The following is a 20,288-nucleotide window of genomic DNA, read 5'->3' as shown; positions in this document are numbered from 1 at the left end:
AAACCACCGGTGCCGAAGCCTGGACACTCGGCGCCGACCAAACACAAACACAAATCGGTCGGCACCGACGCTCCGGCGCCGAAACAGCATTCGACGCCGAAACACACGGAGACCTCCAAAAAGCAAGGCGTACACAGAACATCGAAACCTCCGGTTCCAAAATCGCCGGTGCCGACAGACGACTCGGCGCCATTGGCTCTGTTTACACCAGACCCTTTACAAAAGACTTTGTCCAGAGATCCAAAGACTGGCCTTTTGACTGTGATTACTAAGAAGCGTCGCCTTGAGGCTCCGGCTCCTCCTCCTCCACCCAAAAAGAGGGACTCAGCTACTTCTCCCCTTAGAGTACCCTCCCCACTGCCACCCCCCCTCCCACCACCACCCCCTCCACCTTTACCTCACTACGATCCGGCCCCATCCCCAGATCCGGATGACGGGGACCCGGACAATGACCCAGGGGACGCCCCAATGGATCCCACTCCACCAGGGACCCCAGATCCATGGGAGGATTATAATAACCCTGATGTACCCAATGTACCTCAAGACGACCTATACCCATCAAGGCCGTCTCCTCCAGAGGACTCTTTAGGGTTTCACCATTTAGTGCAGAGAGCAGCACACTACCATGGGGTGGGCATGCACACGGAACCAGTGGAAGAAGACTTCCTACTGGATACATTTGATTTACAAGATCGTTCCACTGCTATTTTACCCATGCTTAAGGGTGTCACCAAGCACGCTACAGAGGTATTCAAAGACCCTGTCAGAGCCAGAGTACTAAACCCTAGAATAGAGAAGAAGTACAAGGCGGCACCCACAGACCCTACATACATCAAGGGCCCTGTTCCTCTAGATTCCCTAGTTGTCTCCACAGCTAGAAAGCGGGCTAACTCCCAATCCTCAGGAGATGCCCCACCACCAGACAAGGAATCTAAACTTCTGGACGCGTCTGGTAAACGCACCGCCTACCAGGCTGCAAACATGTGGCGCATTGCAAATACACAAGCACTGCTTGCGCGATATGATAGAGCACACTATGATGAATTAGAGGCTCTTATGCAGCACCTTCCAGAGAAATACAAACGCCAAGCTCATGACCTGATACAGGAGGGCAAACTAATCACAAACACCTCCATTAAGTGTGCCCTCGATGCAGCAGACACTGCTTCTAGAGCCATAAACACCAGTGTCCTGCTTCGCCGCCATGCCTGGCTCAGGATATCAGGGTTCAAGCCTGAGGTCCAGACATCAATACTTAATCACACCTTTGACCAGCAAACACTCTTTGGCCCAAAGGTAGACGAAGCGCTCGAAAAAATGAAGAAAGATACAGACACAGCGAAGTCTATGGGAGCGCTCCAGACCCAAGCCTCTAAGCGTTCCTTTCGACGCTCGTCCTTTCGTGCCACAGGTAGAGGCTCCTCCACCGATAATGCCTCTACCTCCTACAAATCCCCTCCTCAAAATACCTTTTCAAAGGGCAACCAAAGAGGTGGCTACAGAGGCAACAACAATAAGGGCAGGGGCAAAACCAACAATACCCGTTCTGCCACCCCACCCACACAATGACTCCCCTTCGCTCCCCCCAGACCATTCCACTCCGGTCGGGGGCAGACTACAAGATTTTATCCACGTATGGGAGTCCATAACATCGGACAAATGGGTGACCCAAATCATTCGGTCAGGGTACTGCCTCGAGCTAACATCTACCCCACCCAATATCCCACCAAGGCACCGTCCAATGTCCCAAGAGCATTCCACACTGCTCAAACAAGAGGTACTCTCGCTCCTCCAGAAACACGCCATAGAGCAGGTACCCGACAATCAACGAAATCTAGGGGTCTACTCCCTATATTTCTTAATCCCAAAGAAAGACGAGACCCTCAGACCCATTCTGGATCTCCGGCCTCTAAATGCCTACATACATTCAGACCACTTTCACATGGTCACCTTACAACAAGTCCTCCCACTCCTCTGCCAGGGAGACTTTCTCACAACACTGGATCTGAAAGACGCGTACTTTCACATTCCAATACACCCCTCTCACAGAAAATACCTCAGGTTCGTGGTGGACGGGCAACATTACCAATTCAAGGTTCTCCCCTTCGGGGTCACCACTGCACCACGGGTGTTTACCAAATGCCTAGCAGTAGTAGCAGCACACCTCAGACGTCAACATATTCACGTCTTCCCTTACTTAGACGACTGGCTCATAAAAGCCGCGTCCTACCACCAATGCGTGCAACATACAAACAGCACCATCCAACTGCTTCATCAGCTAGGCTTCACGGTGAACTACCAAAAGTCCCACCTCATACCGTCTCACACAAAGCAATATCTCGGGGCCACCATAGACACCTCAAAGGGTATTGCCTATCCAAACTCAGCCAGAATCACAAGCATTCTAGCCTTACGCAAAATATTCCTTCCTCAACACTCTCTACCAGCAAGAGTGTTTATGAAGCTCATAGGGATGATGGCGTCTTGCATCTTCATAGTGCCCCATGCAAGACTCCACATGCGTCCACTTCAGGAGTGCCTAGCACAACAGTGGAACCAGGCCCAGGGTCAGCTGACGGATCTGGTGTTGGTGGACGGCCGCACACATCACTCTCTGCAGTGGTGGAACACCACAAACCTTTCCAAGGGACGGCCGTTCCTGGACCCGGTTCCCCAAGTGACTCTAACAGCGGACGCATCGCTCTCCGGCTGGGGAGCGCACCTCTTACACCTCACAATGCAAGGTCTATGGACGCCACAGCAAAAAACGCTCCACATCAACCATCTGGAGCTTTTGGCGATCTTTCTAGCCCTAAAATCTTTCCAAAAGCAGATTTCAGGCAAAGCAGTCCTCATTCGCACAGACAACATGACTGCGATGTATTATATACAGAAACAGGGGGGGACACACTCTCCCCAGCTCTCCCGCTTAGCCCAGAGCATATGGAGATGGGCAATTCCCCAAAACATTTTTCTCCTGGCACAACATGTTCCAGGCGTACAAAACACCATAGCAGATCTGCTCAGCAGACAGACTCAACAACTACACGAATGGGAACTGCATCCACAAGTTCTTCACCCATTCTTCCAACAGTGGGGGCATCCTCAAATAGACCTCTTCGCCACCCACGAAAACAAAAAATGCCCAAGCTTCGCCGCCAGATACCCACACCCATTGTCCAAGGGCAATGCGATATGGATGAACTGGTCAGGCAGATTTGCATACGCCTTTCCACCTCTCCCACTAATTCCATTAGTGGTCAGGAAACTACAACAGCACTCCCTCAAACTCATTCTAGTAGCTCCGACGTGGGCCAGACAGCCGTGTTACACCACGCTACTACAACTATCAGTGGTACCACATCAAAAACTGCACCTTTCCCCATGCCTCCTAACCCAGAACCATGGAGAAATCAGGCACCCGGACCCAGCTCAGCTCAACCTGGCGATCTGGCTCCTGAAATCTTAGAATTCGGGTACCTTAACCTTCCCCCTGATTGCATGAACATCATCATGGAAGCCAGACGTCCTACCACTAGAGCATGCTATGCCGCAAAGTGGAAAAGATTTGTAATGTACTGCCGTAACAATACAATCAACCCTCTAGATGCATCCATACAACACATCATATGCTATCTGCTCCATCTTCACAGGTGTAACCTGGCGTATTCATCCATACGCCTACACCTAGCAGCGATCGCTGCCTATCTACAAAACAGACAGCATTTGTCACTCTTCAGAGTGCCCGCTATTAAAGCCTTCATGGAAGGCCTTAAACGAGTAATTCCTCCCAGGGCACCACCCTCCCCTGTATGGAATCTAAATTTGGTCCTTACACGACTAATGGGTCCGCCCTTCGAACCAATGCACAAATGTGAGCTACAATTTCTCACCTGGAAAACAGCTTTCCTTGTAGCTATCACTTCCCTTAGAAGGGTTGGTGAAATACAAGCGTTCACCATACAGGAACCTTACATACAAATGCATCACAGCAAGGTCATACTTCGAACTAATCCGAAGTTCCTGCCCAAAGTCATTACCCCCTTCCACCTCAATCAATCAGTGGAATTACCTGTCTTCTTTTCGCAACCCCAATCTGTTGCGGAAAGGGCCTTACACACACTAGATGTGAAAAGAGCGTTGCTATATTACATACAAAGAACGCAACCCTTCAGGAAAACCAAACAGTTGTTCGTTTCCTTTTCTCCACCACATAAAGGCAACCCCATCTCAAAATCAGGGATAGCTAGGTGGATTGTAAAATGCATACAAATTTGCTATCAGAAAGCAAAGAGAACATTATCTGTTCCCCCTAAAGCCCACTCTACAAGAAAGTTAGGGGCTTCTATGGCTTTTCTAGGGAATATACCCTTAGATGACATCTGCAAGGCAGCCACATGGTCTACACCGCACACCTTCACAAAACACTACTGTGTAGATGTGCATTCCAAGCAGCAAGCTAGGGTGGGCCAGGCTGTACTAAAAACACTCTTTCAAACAGCTGCAACGGATACCGGTGGTCGCCGCTAAGGTTGGGTACTGCTATATAATCTATGCTAAGTGTACAATCTGCAGCTCATATGCCTCGAACGGAATATGCTACTTACCAGTATGCATCTGTTCTTGGCATGTAGAGCTGCAGAGTTGTACACGCCCACCCGCCTCCCCGGCTACCTGTATCCGTTCCAGTCCATCTTATTTAGATACAACACACATGGGTTTCTCACTGTTATTACTACGCTCCATCATTTCCCTGTTGGCGAAAAACAATCTGAGGATGGAGCCGAAGCCCATGCGCAGTACGGACCGAAGGAGGAGTCACCAAACTCGTGACTTCCAAGCACGGTCCAAGAAGAAAAACAAACTGCAAACATCCGGGCCCAACACCAGATGGCGACCTATGCTAAGTGTACAACTCTGCAGCTCTACATGCCAAGAACAGATGCATACTGGTAAGTAGCATATTCCTTTCAGCTTTTTCCTAAATAATGAATGGCAATCATGTAAATGTCATGGACGCCTCCTCACTGGGCTGAGGTGTAAAACTGGACAACATGATTGTACTGGGGCCTTTGGTCCACATCTCACCACTGCCTGAGCATCAATCAGCTGTAGCTTCAGATGGTCTGTCTTACAATAAAGTATTTTCTTAATTCCAACTTGTGTAGCAACATGCAGTTCTGTCTTAGAACACCAGTTATATTAACGGACATCGTACTGTGAGATTGTGGACCCTATATTGGAAGGAGGCCCCTGTAGAAATGGCCTCAGTAATGGTAATCTTCCCTGTAGTAGCTCACCTTGGCAGGCTGTCTCAGTTTGAAGGCATATGCACTCTCAGGTTCATCTGGACTGCGGCTCTGCTGCGGGTGGGGCATTTTCACAGATTCTCCCCCCTTCTTTCAAGTACTGCAAAAGGTGCGGGGGGAACAAGCTCAACTGATTGCCCCAGATTGTGCTTGGAGGATCTGGAATGTTGGTCTGTTGGCATTCAGCATCTGGCTGCCCCTTCCTCTCCCGTGCAGTGTCAATCTGCTGTCGCAGCAGGTTGGTTGTCCTCCACCCTAGCCCCTAAATGCTGTAGCATTGCACATGGGCATTATGTAGTGCTAGGTAGTCATTTTGTACCTTCCTCATACAGACACAAAACGTCATATTGAAGGCTAGGAATCCACCTCTAATCCCATATATGGAGGTTGCTAGGAACAGTTTATTCGATGATGCAAGTAGGGATGCATCAACCCTTTCAGACCTCGCCTTTCTGCTGCCTTGCTGTTTGTGTTGTCCTCTTCAAAGCAGGGTCTACTGCTGGCTATTGTTAAGGGCTGTCTGGCGTCTATGCCTTCCCAAATGTGTCTGCCTGATCAACCTTTTCGGTTAGATAATCTCGAGTGGTGAGCTTTCTAAAAGGTTTATTTTCGTTATTTCCTCCATTCCTTTATTGTTCTTAAATTGGATTTAAATCCCATTTTGACTTTTTTGACGCTTCTTCAGTTGAGCTGATACATCGTTTCCTGAGATCATTTGTATCTTTACACATACCCATCCTTTTTACCTTTCATGGTGCCTGTGTTGCAAACAGCCAGGTCTGTTACAAGTTCAACTTAGTTCCCTCCTCAAGTTCGAGCTAAGGCGTATCAGCACCTGCACAGGCTGGATCCCGGCATGCAATGACTTACAGAAATATTTCTGTGAAAGTCGTTTTATATAATAAGAAGCTAATTAAACCGTGATATTAAATGAGGTCCATTGGACTTGGGTAGTGTGCCCATTGCTCTGCTCCTGCAACAAAGAAGACTGCATTTAGCCTCCCGCTCTGCATTTGCTCATTCTATAAATGCTGTGATTACCTTAAAAAATGGTCGTCGTAAGAAGTCTAGGCTAGGTGTTTTTATTTGTTCTGTGGCACATATTTATGATTTTTTGCAGGTAGCTCTCTTACACAATCATAAGCTTAAACAAAAAATGCTAGACAGTTCTTGCACTTTCAGAAAAAACCTTCAACGTTTAAGGTGGAAATGACCCATTTTACAAATTATCAGATTTGTCTAATCTTGTTACACCTGAAATTGGGTGGACGTGACAGTAGTTAACTTGGAGAAATTAAATATTTTTATGGTTATGAAATTCTAAATTGTGGATCAAAAATGTATTGGGTAAAGCGTCCCCTTTAATCGCAACACCAGTGCTTTGCTAAGTCTTGAACAGCCGTGCTTTGGGGCTGTGAAGTATAAAGTTAGAAATACCAAATACATCTTCCTGATTTTAATTGGTCCAGAAGACTCATGGGATCATACAAAAAAAACTCAAAAGTGGACCGGATGGCTGAGAAAGGAAGTGTTTTTAATCATAACATTTATATTCTCTTCAGCAACAAGTTGTAGGTCTTCCTCGATTTTAAGTCGACATGGTATTTTTAAAACCAGATTCCTATCCCTAAAGGAAACTCTAAACATGTAAATCTGATAGTGTGTGAAAGTTCCGTAATTTGCTTTTCTGCAGTTAACCAAAATGTCAGCAAAGTCATACAAAATTACATGTAATTAAGTGAAATGCAAATCTGTAATTCTGAGCCTACATGTTCGCGGATAATGCATCCTCACGTTAATTTGTGGTGCAAGGATGCAATTAACTAAACCACTGCTAACATGCACTCATGTTCCGTTGCTCTCTTGTGTTCACAAATGGCGAGTTTCACTGTACATTTTTGCTGCAAATACTGTATAGTTACACAAAGTAGCCTGATGGTGGAATTTCTCGTAACAAACGCAATGTCAAATTCCCAGAATTATGCAAATTCCTCAGTGTAATTTAAATGTTGCTCATGCCTTTATATTGGCTGTTGCTTAAGTGATTGTGAAAAGTTAATGGTGGTCAAAATGGACTCTGTTTTTGAAATCTTACATTTTTTATTTGTAGCTGGCAGCCTGTCATTGACTACATTGACAGTAAATTTGAAGACTACTTAAATGCTGAATCTCGTGTGAACAGACGACAGATGCCCGACAACAGAGTTCAGTGTTGTTTATACTTCATCGCCCCTTCAGGACACGGGTCAGTATTCAAGTTACTTACGTGGTAGAAATGACAAGTTTAACTTGTTTAAGTCTTTCATGAAGTGTGTGCTGAGCTTCTGTATGGTCCCAGTGCTTTACGTGGCACTAGAGAGCATTTTGTTTAAACTGAATTTTCCTAGCCCCACCGTTGGTGGTATTTTTATCCAATCAGAACCATACCCTATTGCAGTGCAAATTACATTAATCTGTAACCCAAGGTGCCAGCTGACAACCAGGACCCACGCCACTGCTTGGATACATCCAGTCGTGGATGTTCTGATCCTACCTGTATTTACATGAGCTGAGATTGACGGCATCCTCATCAAGGCTGAGGTTTAATCTTGAAGTTTTGTTAAAATCCATACTTCCCAAAAGCTTCCCCACTTCCCCCCTACTCAGGGGCGGCTGGTGACATCTGAAAGTGGTGAGTCGTAAAATTATTGTCGGACTGCACTGTAGCAAGCGAGCCCGAACAACCTTCAGGGGGTTCGGCGGTTCGCTCCGAGAAAATTTTGAAAAGAGTGGACAAATGGTGCATTTTCAATCAAATTTGAGGAAGCAGGAAGGTTAATAAGCAATACAATGGAATTATTTTTATTTAAAAAGTGCCAATTTTTATGAGCTATAGAGAACAATCTTTGCATGTGCTGATGTTATCATTTGCCCATATTAACTTTTGATCACACTGATACACTTGTAATGGTTTTAAATATACAATCAATACATTCATTGACTGTACAACTAATGAACTGATGCGTAGAAGAGTTTAGTTGCACATTTGAACTGGTTTCCTATTATGTCTATTTGTTGCAACTGGATTTACATTTCCTAAGTTTTACCAGCCGGGAATTAAGACAGATTTCATAAAAGCCCATTTGCCCAATTTGCAACTGGCTGACTAGGATTTCCAAGGAACAGACTAGTATCAGCTCAATCTTTATCGCAAAGGCTGCATAATGTGAAACACTAAGAGGCAAAGTCTCAACCAGTAATTATTCTATACTATTTATGGACAGTTTACTCCACCACGGTATTTTATCTCGCCAGATCACTAGTGTGCAATATTTTTAAATAATTGCTCACGCAACGCAATCCAAAACACTCATAGGAGGCACGGAGGATGGTGCCCAGAACCGGTGTCTTCATATTTGTTTTTTGTTGTGATGTTTCTCCTTTTGTCAAGTGGGTTCTGCTGACTAGATGTGGCACTTGGGTTTTTGGAAATTTAAATTTGTCAAGCCAAAACAGGGTATATTATTCACGCAAAAAAAAAAACTAAACTTAAAACGTTACACAGGTGTAAGCACGTCCAAGGTACAATGAAAGACACTGGACTTTCCCCAATAAAACCATATATGTACAAACACTGATAACAGCAAAAGGAACCAGTAGGAACCATTTGCAAGTGCACAACTCGACTTTAGGCCTGGTTTCTCACCAAGAGTGACCTGTGTTGCGATGCACCATTCACTCTTGGTGCCACAGTGTCTCACATTACCGGCTGCATGCCGTGCAACTGAAGTGGGTAACCCCACTACGTCAGCCAATATGGTCTGTTGTGTAAACTGCTCCACTGCCCTATGCAAACAGTAATTTGATCGCAAGAGTCTGACAATTCATTTGTCCCCACTTCCAGATTACTTTTGAGCCAATATATTGCTTAACAAAGAGAAAATATTTGCTTTGTTGAATGCAAATCATGCTTTCACACCTTGACCATCGACACTCTCATGCCACTCCCTTACTTACACTAGCAACAGCACCGAAACATTGCATTTTTTAGCAGTCACTGCAAATGCCTTCGCTATTTATTTCTCTTAGATCATCGAGTTTGTTACCCATGTTCCAGTGTTAGTTTCATAGGCGGTTGCTCACCACCAGTATCCATAATGGAGCGGCCCAATAACACCTCCCTCTCACAAAGCAAGTTCCCAGACTGTTTTAAAGTAGGTTAAATTAAGCACCTTCTAAAGAAAGTAAAAGTCAAGTAACCCCAAAAATGTACAATGGTACCCATAAAAAGCATTCATGTCCTCTCAGGCTTAGAGGAATTCGAGAACTACCTCTGTCACATTGAGCTGAATCCTGATAAGAATAGTCGTTCACATTCTCACCGCCTACCGCACCGCAGCGGCGGAAGAAAAGCCCATTTATCTGTCTCTTGTCACCTGCACTCTCATACACATCCAAGCACTACTGACATGCGTCTCCAAAACAAATATTTCATTTCCAAAGCAAGTAAATAAGACAGCCATAAGTAACACATTGTCAAATTATCACGTGCAAAACAATATTCACGTATCAGGCGTTCTTGCAGAAAGTAAGCTCATCGCATAGGACTTCCAGCCTTTGTTGTGAAACAAGTACTACTGGTGTTTAGTAATCACCCGCAACTTCTGAAAGATATTATCCACTTGCCTGCCTTGCGTGCCTTTAATGCCAACAATGTGTCACCAAAAAGTGGTAGGATTTGTCAGGTTTTGAAAATCCTTATGATGACGCGGAACAAACCAGGGTGGAAAGGCCGTCGGTCTTCACGGCCTGTAGACATGTTCTTTTAAAGCAACGGTTCCACCTGATGTAGAACATTCACTGCTCTGTATTCTTGTCCGAGCCGTCTTGTATATGGTTCTAGACACGATACACCTGCCACTTTCCCTCTCCGCACCGTCTTGATAAATATATGTAGTATGCGTGACTGTTGTGTTTTTTTACTGTTTTGTGCACGGCTTTATTCATACGCAGTTGCGGCTGGGGGGGACTCGCGGGGGTGGCAGTGGGGGGGAGAAGGGGCTTTAAAATAAATTTTTAAAAAATCCTACCTGAGAGCAGGTCCGCCGTCCACGCCGCCTCGGGTCTGTTGGCGCCTACAGCCCCTCTCAGCCAATCCTGGCGCTGCCAGCAGCGCCAGAATTGGCTTAGGGCACGGTTACTGCTCGCCCGCCTGCCCATTAGGAGACCTAGGTTTGAGCCTTTGCTCAAACCTCGCTCTCCTAATGGGCATGCATCAGCCTGAGCAAACACCAGTGCGCATGACTGGGCACGGAGTGAAAATTCGCTCACCTTCCCCACTCATGCGCACTTGTGCTGCTGCCTGTTGCCCCTGCCTGGTCGTCTGACAATCATGTCAGTCAACATGACGCCGGACCGCCCACCCCCTTCAGACTCTGAAGGGGGTGGGCGGTCCGACGTCATGCTGACTGACATGATTGTCAGTTCTCCCTTGGCGTCTTTGAACTTAAGTAAACTGATTCAGTTTGCTTAAGTTCAAAGAAGCCGAGGGAGCTGCGGGCGGGGGGGCTACGCCCCAACGCCCCTATGGACGCACCACGTTGTTGACCCAACCCTTCTGCAAAACTTCCATGAGCCTCCAACAAAGAATCCAACCCTACTCCCAGGCCTACACTTTCTGCTCCACCATGTTGATGGCATAAACGCCTTATGACTCTCCCCTTGCCCAGCTCAAGCTGCTTTCTATGTAGGTGATCTTTCTGTTCCAGAACCAACTTATTTTGTTTCTGCAGAACAAGAGTTTTGGTCTACACTGACAATGATATTGCAGTGTTCTAGCCGATCTCAACATAAAGGGGGAGATAGGAGGAATATCCTAGAGGAGCTCGTCCTCCTTCTGACTTGTACCATCAAAAACAAAAAAGTCCGTCCGTACTTAGTAAACTAATCCTCCACAGGACAGAAAAAACACTAAGTTTTATTATGCTTCTATGATGAAGCATTCATGGAGTGATACCCCGGAACCGGTCCCAGGATGCTTGTTTCCGGTATAGGGAGGACCTGGCTTGGCAGTTCGGGCTGGACTGTTCCCGTAAGGAGCAGGGTCAAGACTGATTAGTATATGGCTGGGTCCAAACTGGGGTGCATAGTGAGCAAAAGAACGATGGATTAAAGCCAGATCTCTTGACTGGGGGTGAGTGGTTGAAAGGTTTCATGACTCCATCCATCATCTTGTGGTCATTTTCTTGCTTGACCATTCTGTTCCTCTGCCTGCCTCTGGAATCCACGTCTGAGGGAGGGTGACAGTTGGGCTGTTTGTGCATTCACTCACAGGGAGCTAATGGTGTGCCCTGCGTATCCTGATGGACCATCGCCACCAAGCTGATGGGTCTTCCCGAGTTAGAGTGGTGGGTGGAATTGTCACTGACACCTGAAAAGGGCTGTCACCACCCTCCTGTAGTGTGTCTGGAGACAGGTCAGAGAAAGCCAGGGTCTTGTCACACAAATGCTTCAAAGTTTGCCTACTTCAAAGGCAGAAACTTGTATAAGTACTGGATCTGTGACACCATAACTTCAGAACACTTCTGGACAGTAGGACATTCTTCCAAGAAGAAGAGCTGGATGCTGTAGGAGGGGAACTGCCACTGCCTGTTGTTTTGTTGTGCTGGCCTACTGCTTCTGTCCTGGGAGTGAAAGGGCTGCACTTTGCATTCTATATCCTACTTCCAAGGTTCTCCAAGGGCTTGTGTGTGCTTGCTTCCTTTTAAACAGTCCCAGGGCCATCAAAGACTTATCTGCAGCCCCTGAACTCCTCTGCTGGGAGTTCTGACCTGCCAAGTTGGGCTATTTCCAGTTCTGGGCCCTTAGAGGTGGTTTTGCTGCTAAGAACTCAGAAAATACATGCATAGACCCTCAGCGCCTGTTTTTCTGAAGAAGCACAGCCATGCGGTAGAAAAACCCGCGCATCGATGTGGCTGATAAATCGACGCAGCGCTAGCCGTGCGGCTGAAAGATCGCCGCAGCGAGAGTCCCGAGCACTGTGCCACCAACATCCTTGGCGCACGCTCCGACGCGGGCCCAGCTATGCAGCTGAAGAAATCAGCGCATCACCTGCATTGTGACTGAGAAATCGACCCAGTGCCTGTTCCGCCACATCGTCCTAGTGCGTCCAGATTTTCAACGCATCGTCCCTCTGTGCCAAGTTATTCTTCGACGTGGCCCAGCAGTAAGGAGCAGAAGCCGTGTGTTCGGAGATCGACGCATCACCTCCCCTGACAGTAAGGAACTGCCGCATCCCTTTGGTTTTCCGGCGCCTCACCTCCCCTGCTCCTGTTTTAGTCTTTGATTTTGACGCATCTCAGGCACTTTGTGATAAGTGACGCATATAGTTTCCTATAGACTAAACTGTTTTGAACATTTTAAAAGTGATATCTTTACCTGTGTATGTTGGATTTTTATCGTTTTGGTCTTGTTTCATTCAGATAAATATTGGTTATTTCTCTAAACTGGTGTCGTATCATCTGTAGTGTTTTCGCTGTTACTGTGTGTATATGTACAAATGCTTTACACTTGCCTCTGAGATAAGCCTGACTGCTCGTGCCAAGCTACCAAGGGGGTGAGCAGGAGTTATCTTAACTGCATAATCCCCTTACCCTGACTAGCATAAGGGTCCCTGTTTGGACTGGATGCAAACCACTGCCAACTAGAGACCCCCATTTCTAACACTGCCTCTGTCAACAAGGATGGAGGAATCCTTGAATAGAATAGAAGTTGTTAACGGGGAAAGCCACAAGTCAATCTAACTTTGATCTCAAGTGTAGGGTATTTTTAATAGATTTGTCTTATTATTTTATAAAGCACCAAAAAGTAATCTAAAACTAGTGACAAAACAGTTCAATCTATTAACAAATGTTGGGAAGAAGGATGGGTAAAATTGAGGAAAAGCAGAAAGGAAGGGGAATATCACGCTTAATGATTTAATGTATGTTTTGGAATCGCATTAACATTCTAATAAAGCTGGATCTTGTTCTTGTACTCATAGATATTATGTAGATTAAGTAGTATCTATCTTGAATAATTTATTGGGTTGAGACAGCACAAGCTATCTGGTTGCAAAAGACCTATTGTGGACTTACCAAGAACTTAAGGGGCTTAAAACGCACCTGTTACTTACTGAATCTAGACCATGTTGGCTGCATGTAGCTGTGATTTTTCTTTTTTTAATTTTGCTCAAGTGTTATGTGGTTGAATGGGTTACCTTTCCCTCATTCTCAAAAATATGCCATTATGACCAGCGTTTATCTGAGTAAGGTACTAAGAGTTGGTGATTCGTGGACTCCCAGTAATCCAATGGTATACTCCGTATTACTGGAGGCCTCCGGTTGCAGCTCATGTACCACAACGGGGTACCAACGGAGAGAGCGGGGCCCCCTTCCCTGAGTTGTTACAAGGTTGAGGCGGGTCTACTTATCCCTCGACTTGGATAAGTTCCAGTAATACCGAGCATACCATTGGACTACTGGTCTTGTATCACTATATTTATTAATATTTTCTTTCTAATTTGTTCACACAAGCACCAGCTTTGTTTATTCATGATGGACCTGATGAAAGCCTGGACACTTTAATAGACCAAATAGGCTGAAACATGTCGACCAACCTTTACATCTTAGCAGTCTAATCTACACTGCTTTGCACTGCTTTTTAACCCTGCCAGTTTGGACAAGCCAATAAAAAGTTTTTTGTCCTCACTAGGTAGTTTTAGAATCACATTTTTTCCACCCACACCCAGCGCTGCACCCTCACGACACTTTGCGCTCACATGTGGGATTTTAGCATTCTCAACAGCTTAGGACATTCTAAAAACATCCCAGAGCTTCTACCTCACAGTGAGGTATTTGTAGCCCTCCGTGGGACTAGGTGTTCCCACTGGGAGGAGAAGCCCATATGATGAAGCATGCCACCTATGGTGGGTGAGGGCATTCGTCCTGAAAGGGATTGTTCCCCTTTGGGGCTTTACTGAGAGATACAATTTCAACCCCTTTCTCTTTTTCTTATTAAAACATAATTTGCACTCCACGATAGACCCAAGAAGTCTTGTGTAATGATTATAGTAAATGGGGAATCACTTCTCACAGGTCTTTACACTGTTTCCCTTGGACCCTCTCCTCCCCTTTTTTGTGTTTTGCACATAGATACCTCCCACATTTTATATAGAATACAGCAATCTTGAAGGCATCTCAAAATTGCAGTTAGCACCTGAAGTATCTCCTTGCTGCCTCCTCTAGCTCACCATGTAATCCATTTGCCAGCAGCATGTTATTAACCAAGCTCAATGAGTTGGTGCCAGAGTCCCCATATGTTCTCATATTTGGTCAAGCAGCCGCAATCATATTATACTTCGCATTCTACTTGAGCACGTCTATCCATCCCCTGCTGCCACTTGAGGAGAGGTGGCATAGTCTTACTCAACCAGTAGCTGCTGATGTCTCTTTGCAATTAAGCTGCCTTAACCGATCAGCCTCTGCTTGTCTGTGTGTACACCCTCATCCATGATGCCTAACTTCAGTCTAAGGTAATCGTGTGACTGAAACCGAAAGAGCCCAAGTGACCGTCTCCTGGATATTGTCAAAATATTTCTTAATGTGCGCTCAGACCCACACAGCATGCAGACCAGGTACAGAAGTCAGTGTTATATCTTAGACATTGCACGTATGATAACTGTCCAATTTTATGCAGAGGTATTGGGGTACAATAATATCTTGGAAAAATATTAAACCGGTTCAGGCGCAGCAGCTCAGAGATGGCCCGTTCCCTGGTGGCATTTTGACCATAAGCAATTCATGGTCTTCAAGTGGTCGGATGTCCCTTCCCCATTTTGCACTAAGTGGCTATATTCATTTCTTACCTAGGGGCTAAATAGTGACTTTCGCTTTTATGGGTTTATATTCAGGAAGTCTCTAGTTTTGAGCTACAAACACTCAAAGCAGTTGTAAAAATCAAAAGGATTGACCTCTGTGGAGATCAGATTAGTGAGTGATTTGTTCATATGCCTCAAGATGTGTGGCCTCCCCAGATGTTTCCTAGCTTTGATATGCCAATTAGATCCCAGCAATAAAAGCCACCAGTGAGTTTATCGTGCCACACAATCCATTTCAGCACTGCCTGCCAAGCTTTAAGAACACTTTGGTTGGCTGATGGTAGTGATTCAGGGATCCTAACACTTTATAGGAGGTTAAGTGTGTCTGTAATCTTGATTCAGTCCCCGTTTCAAAATATCCAGTCATTAGTCAGAGGTAGAAGGGAAACCCTACCTCATGTCCGTCGATAGGACGCCCCAATCCAATAGGGATTAAAAGCATTTGTCCCATGCTATGTAAGGGGGGGGGGGCTGGGTCTTGCCACACCTTATGAATGATCTAATTATGTTTTTGGCCACCATGAAAAATGTGCAGGATTCTTATGTCGATAATTTTGCATTCTATTTCAAAACCTGTGGGGTGAGATGATAATTTTACAGAAGGTAGGAGTTCACACTGTACTCCTGGCAACATTTGTGAATTTCATTTTCTCATAAGCAAATATGCACTTGTAGTTAATCATGCGTAAACCTGCTGAGTGATTGCAAGTTCACTTCCCAACGTCCCCTTTTCTCATTCCTGCGAAGGTTTTACTCCTGCCTTTGTCAGGAGTACGTTTCCAATCTTTTCCAGTGCAGGAAGAGATTTGAGAGAAGCTGGTAAATGCCTTTAAAATAATTTTGGCTGTGCACAAACTTATAGAGCGTTCCCACCCTGTAACGGTTGCTTCCCTGCCCACTTCCAGCCCCTGTGTGGAAATGTGGCAAAATCCGAGCCAAACCTTTAAATATCACGAGCTCTGACATAGTCAAAGAGGCTGTTATTAGGGGGCTGATGCATATTGAGCACTTGGCCATAATGTGTCACCTTACTAGGTGGCACCAAAAGGGACAAGTGGATTTTTTTTTCGCAGGATAAGTAGCTTTCTGAAGAATCCTTTTCCTTAGACAAGGAGTTGGTAACAGGAACTCAATAGTTAGTGAGAAATAACTTTATCATCTAGCTAAGGGACAAACCTCAGCACTCTCCAGTCCCATGCAGCATGGTCTAGGCTGCCAAAGCTCTAGACATCACCCTTGGCTTTCTTGTGTCTGCTTGTGTGAGGCACTAGTTGTTTAGGGCTGGCCATGCTTGTGTGTGCATTGAGAACAAGTTGGGCACAATAATAGTTGATAGATGATTCGCTCCATTAATTCCAAAGCAGTAAAAAGCCTTTTGGCAGCAAGCAGTAAATTGCTGGTTAAGGCACATCTAAAGTATTTTTCAAGTCAATATTTTGACGGTTTTGAGTACCTGCAAGTATGTAATGTTTTTGCGCTTTCGAGGACCTAGAATAGGACTAAATAGAAAAGGATGTTTTTATCTTGTAGTGCACTAAGTAATAACATTGGTGACCATTTTACTCCACATTGACCATCCCAGTTAAAACCAGAAGCTTTCATGTAGTATCCTGCAGTAAGATATTTCTCAATGTAATCCGTTATGATTAATTAACTTATGGACACTATAAAAAAACTGTTGCAGAAGCATGACTTTACAAATGGGCATTAAATTTTGTGTCTTAAAGTTGAAGTAGATTATTTTGCCAAGAAATTCTGCGTGTAGCGTTATTGCAGCATTTCTCATATTTGCGTTTTTAACTTTTCTCCAGATTAAAACCACTGGATATAGAATTCATGAAGCGTTTGCATGAAAAAGTTAATATCATTCCACTTATTGCCAAAGCAGACACACTCACGCCAGAAGAATGCCAACAGTTTAAAAGACAGGTAAGATGGCAGGAGATTGCTCTTTGCTACAGTTCTTAGGTTGTTTGCATAACATTCTGTTGAAGTGCCTATAAATGAAGTGCTTCACTTTGGTAGCTGAATGTTGAAAAATACTGATCCGAAATCCCTATGGTGTATTCAGCCCTTGATTTTGACTGTCTGGCAATGAAACAGTAGGCCAAATTAAAAACCTCTTTTTCTGCTCTGTAGCCGTGAAAAGTATTTGTGACATCTTTCTGCTGTAGCCACGTGCAGCCAAAACCTCAATAAAGCAATGTGTTAGGACAGTAATGAGTCTTGATTTCCTGCCCACACCTTAAGTTGAGACTTACCGTGGTGATAGGTCAGACAGACTGTTTCCTCATGGATGGCAGCCATAGGCCTTTGTGGGTAGTGACTGGGACCTATTGTGGTGTTATGAGTGAGCAGAACGTGTATAAGCTGCAAAGAGTGACATGGTGATGCTATGAAGTAGGGTTGTAGGTCCTGATGTGGTGAAAAACATGGACACGGACCCTGAAAAGGCGTTGTTTGGTGGGTGAGCAGCATTCTGGCGGAATTATTGCCCCAGAGTACAGGTTGGATTGAAAGACCATGAAGGACATGGGTGTGAAGTTGTAATTATTAGCCGAACAGAGAGACTCCCTCAAATCCTGTGAAATATTGGTCTTTCTCTTCCTGCACCTGTACACAAATTCCTTAAGTCACTGTCTTTGCAGTCTCTGAGATGCCCATCATTGAAGCAGGATATATCTTTAAGAATCTAGATTTATAATCTGCCTGTCCTTTGTGAGTCACCTTTCAAAATCATTTGTTATGTCAGTGTCACCGGGCTTCAGACTTTCATACAGAGTCGGTACCTCTGGCTGTCTCTTAAGATTCGCATTCTGTCGCCTTGTCTCTTAAAAGTCATCTTATCAATTCCTCTCACATAGTTTCAGGGGAGTTTGTATCCATTATACTGAGGTCAAAGAGTGAATGAACTGGCCTGAAGGCTCCCTCCTGAAACACAGCGGTGGGAAAAAGAAATCGCCATGCCAGAAGAGTTTGAAAAGCAAATTTGCATAGTGGCTCAGCCTAGATTTTGAGTAATCGTGTTACCTCTGAAAGAGAATTTTCATTGACCGTGAGGCAGCAGTTACAGTGACCCCTGTGTGTGTCGGACTTGTTGTGTGTTAAATTTGGGAAAAGGGTAGATGCAGTCACCCTCTGCTATTGCCACCCATTTCCAATACTTGTGCCACTCATTTCCTTCAGTGCTACGCTGTTAGCCATCTGCTGGCAAGTGGCACACTGTGGAGGTTAGGTGATTTTAATTTTAGAATTCTGGTGGCCATGGAGGAGACTCCTAGTTGCCAACTATTCAAAAGCTTTTTTTTTTAAGAACTCCCTATACCCCAGTGAGGGGGAGGATGGCATATTGCCCTCGACCATATTCAAGGCAGGGGAAGTTGGTAAAGTATCCCCTCCACTCCGGAATTGTGGGCAGGGAATCTGTAAATCCTAGTGCCCTTAGGCAAGATGCTTAAAGGCCTGTATTATCCCTGCCCTTTATGCAAAGGCAGCGTCAGTCCTTGCCTCAGCAGCAACAGGCCTCCCAAGCCTTTCGAGGGAAGGGAATTACACCACCGGCAACAAACAATCCCAAATTCTACACCCCCTTTGTAGCTGCCGCAAAAACCAAGTAAGTTTATCGTTGGTGGTGCATGAACGCCTGGTGAAAGGTTATATCACCCTTTACCTCCATGGGTGGCGTAGCATCACATCACACCAGTGGGTACTCCAAATTATCTACAACCGATACACCCTCCCCTTTGACTTCTCATGACATGCCTCCTACACTACGCCTCCTCCCCAAAGACCACTTGTCCAATCTGCAAGAGGACGTTTAGGCTCTCTTTGACAAGTGAGCCATGGAGAGTGTACTGGCAACAGAAGTCTGGACTCGTTGTTACTCTCATTACTACTTGGTGCCCAAAAAGAACAGAGGCCTTCGCCATGTCCTCAACCTTTGCTTTTGAACCTCTTTTTCAGGAAGCTCAAGTTAAGAATGCTCACCCTGGGCCAAGTTTGCTAGGCTTGGCTCCAAGGAAGCAAGTCAAATTCTATGTCTGTGTTGGAGGAGACTGCAGAAGACATGTAGTGGTGGCTACTAGACTGTAGTTTAGTTTAAACCCCTCTCCCTACCCCACCAGAGATAAAGGTTGTGACAAATGAATAGGGGGCTAGGGTGGAGGAACCACCTGGGAGAGGTGGAGATCAGAGGACTTTGCTCTCCGGCAGAAGCCCGTCTCCACATCAACTTGTTGAAGGCGATTCGCTTGGCACTGAAGGCATTCCTCCTGTCTTTTAAAGGAGAACAGGTGTCGTATTTACAGACAACACTACCTCCACGTGGTACTGCAACAAACAGGGCAGAGTTGGATTGTGGGTCCTGTGCCACGCGAATTTCTACCTTTGGAAGTGGCTGAATCGCCAGGGTGTAACAGTTCTGAAGACACCAGGCCCCGTCATTCTTGTGGCTCCGGACTGGTCGATGAAAGTTGTGCTCTTAACTTCTGACCATAAGCATCTGTCCTCCGATCCGCTGGCCTTTCAGAAGGACCTTCTGTGCAGCAGCAAGACTGGGTCCTGCACCGAGCCTGCACAACTTACACCTCCATACGTGGAAATTGAGTGGGTACGGTTGATGACATTTGAGTTTCTCCTGACGTAGTAAATTTCTTCTTAGCAGCCATGGACCCCTCCACTAAAACAGTTTCTGTGGGACACTGGGAGAAGTTTGTTGTCTGGTAGTATTCCTCCCAAAATATCCACTCTCTTCAGCACAGTTGTTTGACATACTGTTGTTTTCTTTCTCTTGCGCAATAAGGAATTCCTGTGACAACAGTTCAAGATCAACTTTTGGCCTTCCTAGTCTTGTCAGCCACCATTATTCAAATCACCTGTTTTGATGAGCTTTTTGAAAGTGCTTACCCATATGTTCCTGCCAACACCATTTGTGATGCCTCAATGGGACCTTAATTTAGTTCTCACTTTTCAAATGTGTGGCCCGTTTAAATTAATGCACAGCTGCTCTCTGCGCCTACATGAGCTCGAGATGACTTTACTCATAATGATCACGTCAGCTCATCCCGTGAGGATATTACAGGCAC

The 20,288-nt window shown here is 45.4% G+C and overlaps 1 protein-coding gene across 5 annotated transcripts in view; it reads left to right on the top strand.

The window, feature by feature from the left end:
- SEPTIN7 (septin 7) overlaps window positions 1-20,288 on the top strand; it is a 495,709-nt gene that overhangs the window by 340,475 nt on the left and 134,946 nt on the right. For all 5 annotated transcript variants that reach the window (XM_085607478.1, XM_085607476.1, XM_085607479.1 and 2 more), the window contains 2 exons: window positions 7,420-7,554; window positions 17,016-17,133. In XM_085607478.1, the coding sequence (XP_085463604.1) occupies window positions 7,420-7,554; window positions 17,016-17,133 (253 nt within the window). The remainder of the gene's footprint in view (window positions 1-7,419; window positions 7,555-17,015; window positions 17,134-20,288) is intronic.

This window comes from Triturus cristatus, chromosome 5_2, assembly GCF_964204655.1.
Source record: "Triturus cristatus chromosome 5_2, aTriCri1.1, whole genome shotgun sequence".
NCBI classification, from domain to species: Eukaryota; Metazoa; Chordata; class Amphibia; order Caudata; family Salamandridae; genus Triturus; species Triturus cristatus.
This window is presented reverse-complemented; position numbering and strand designations above follow the sequence as displayed.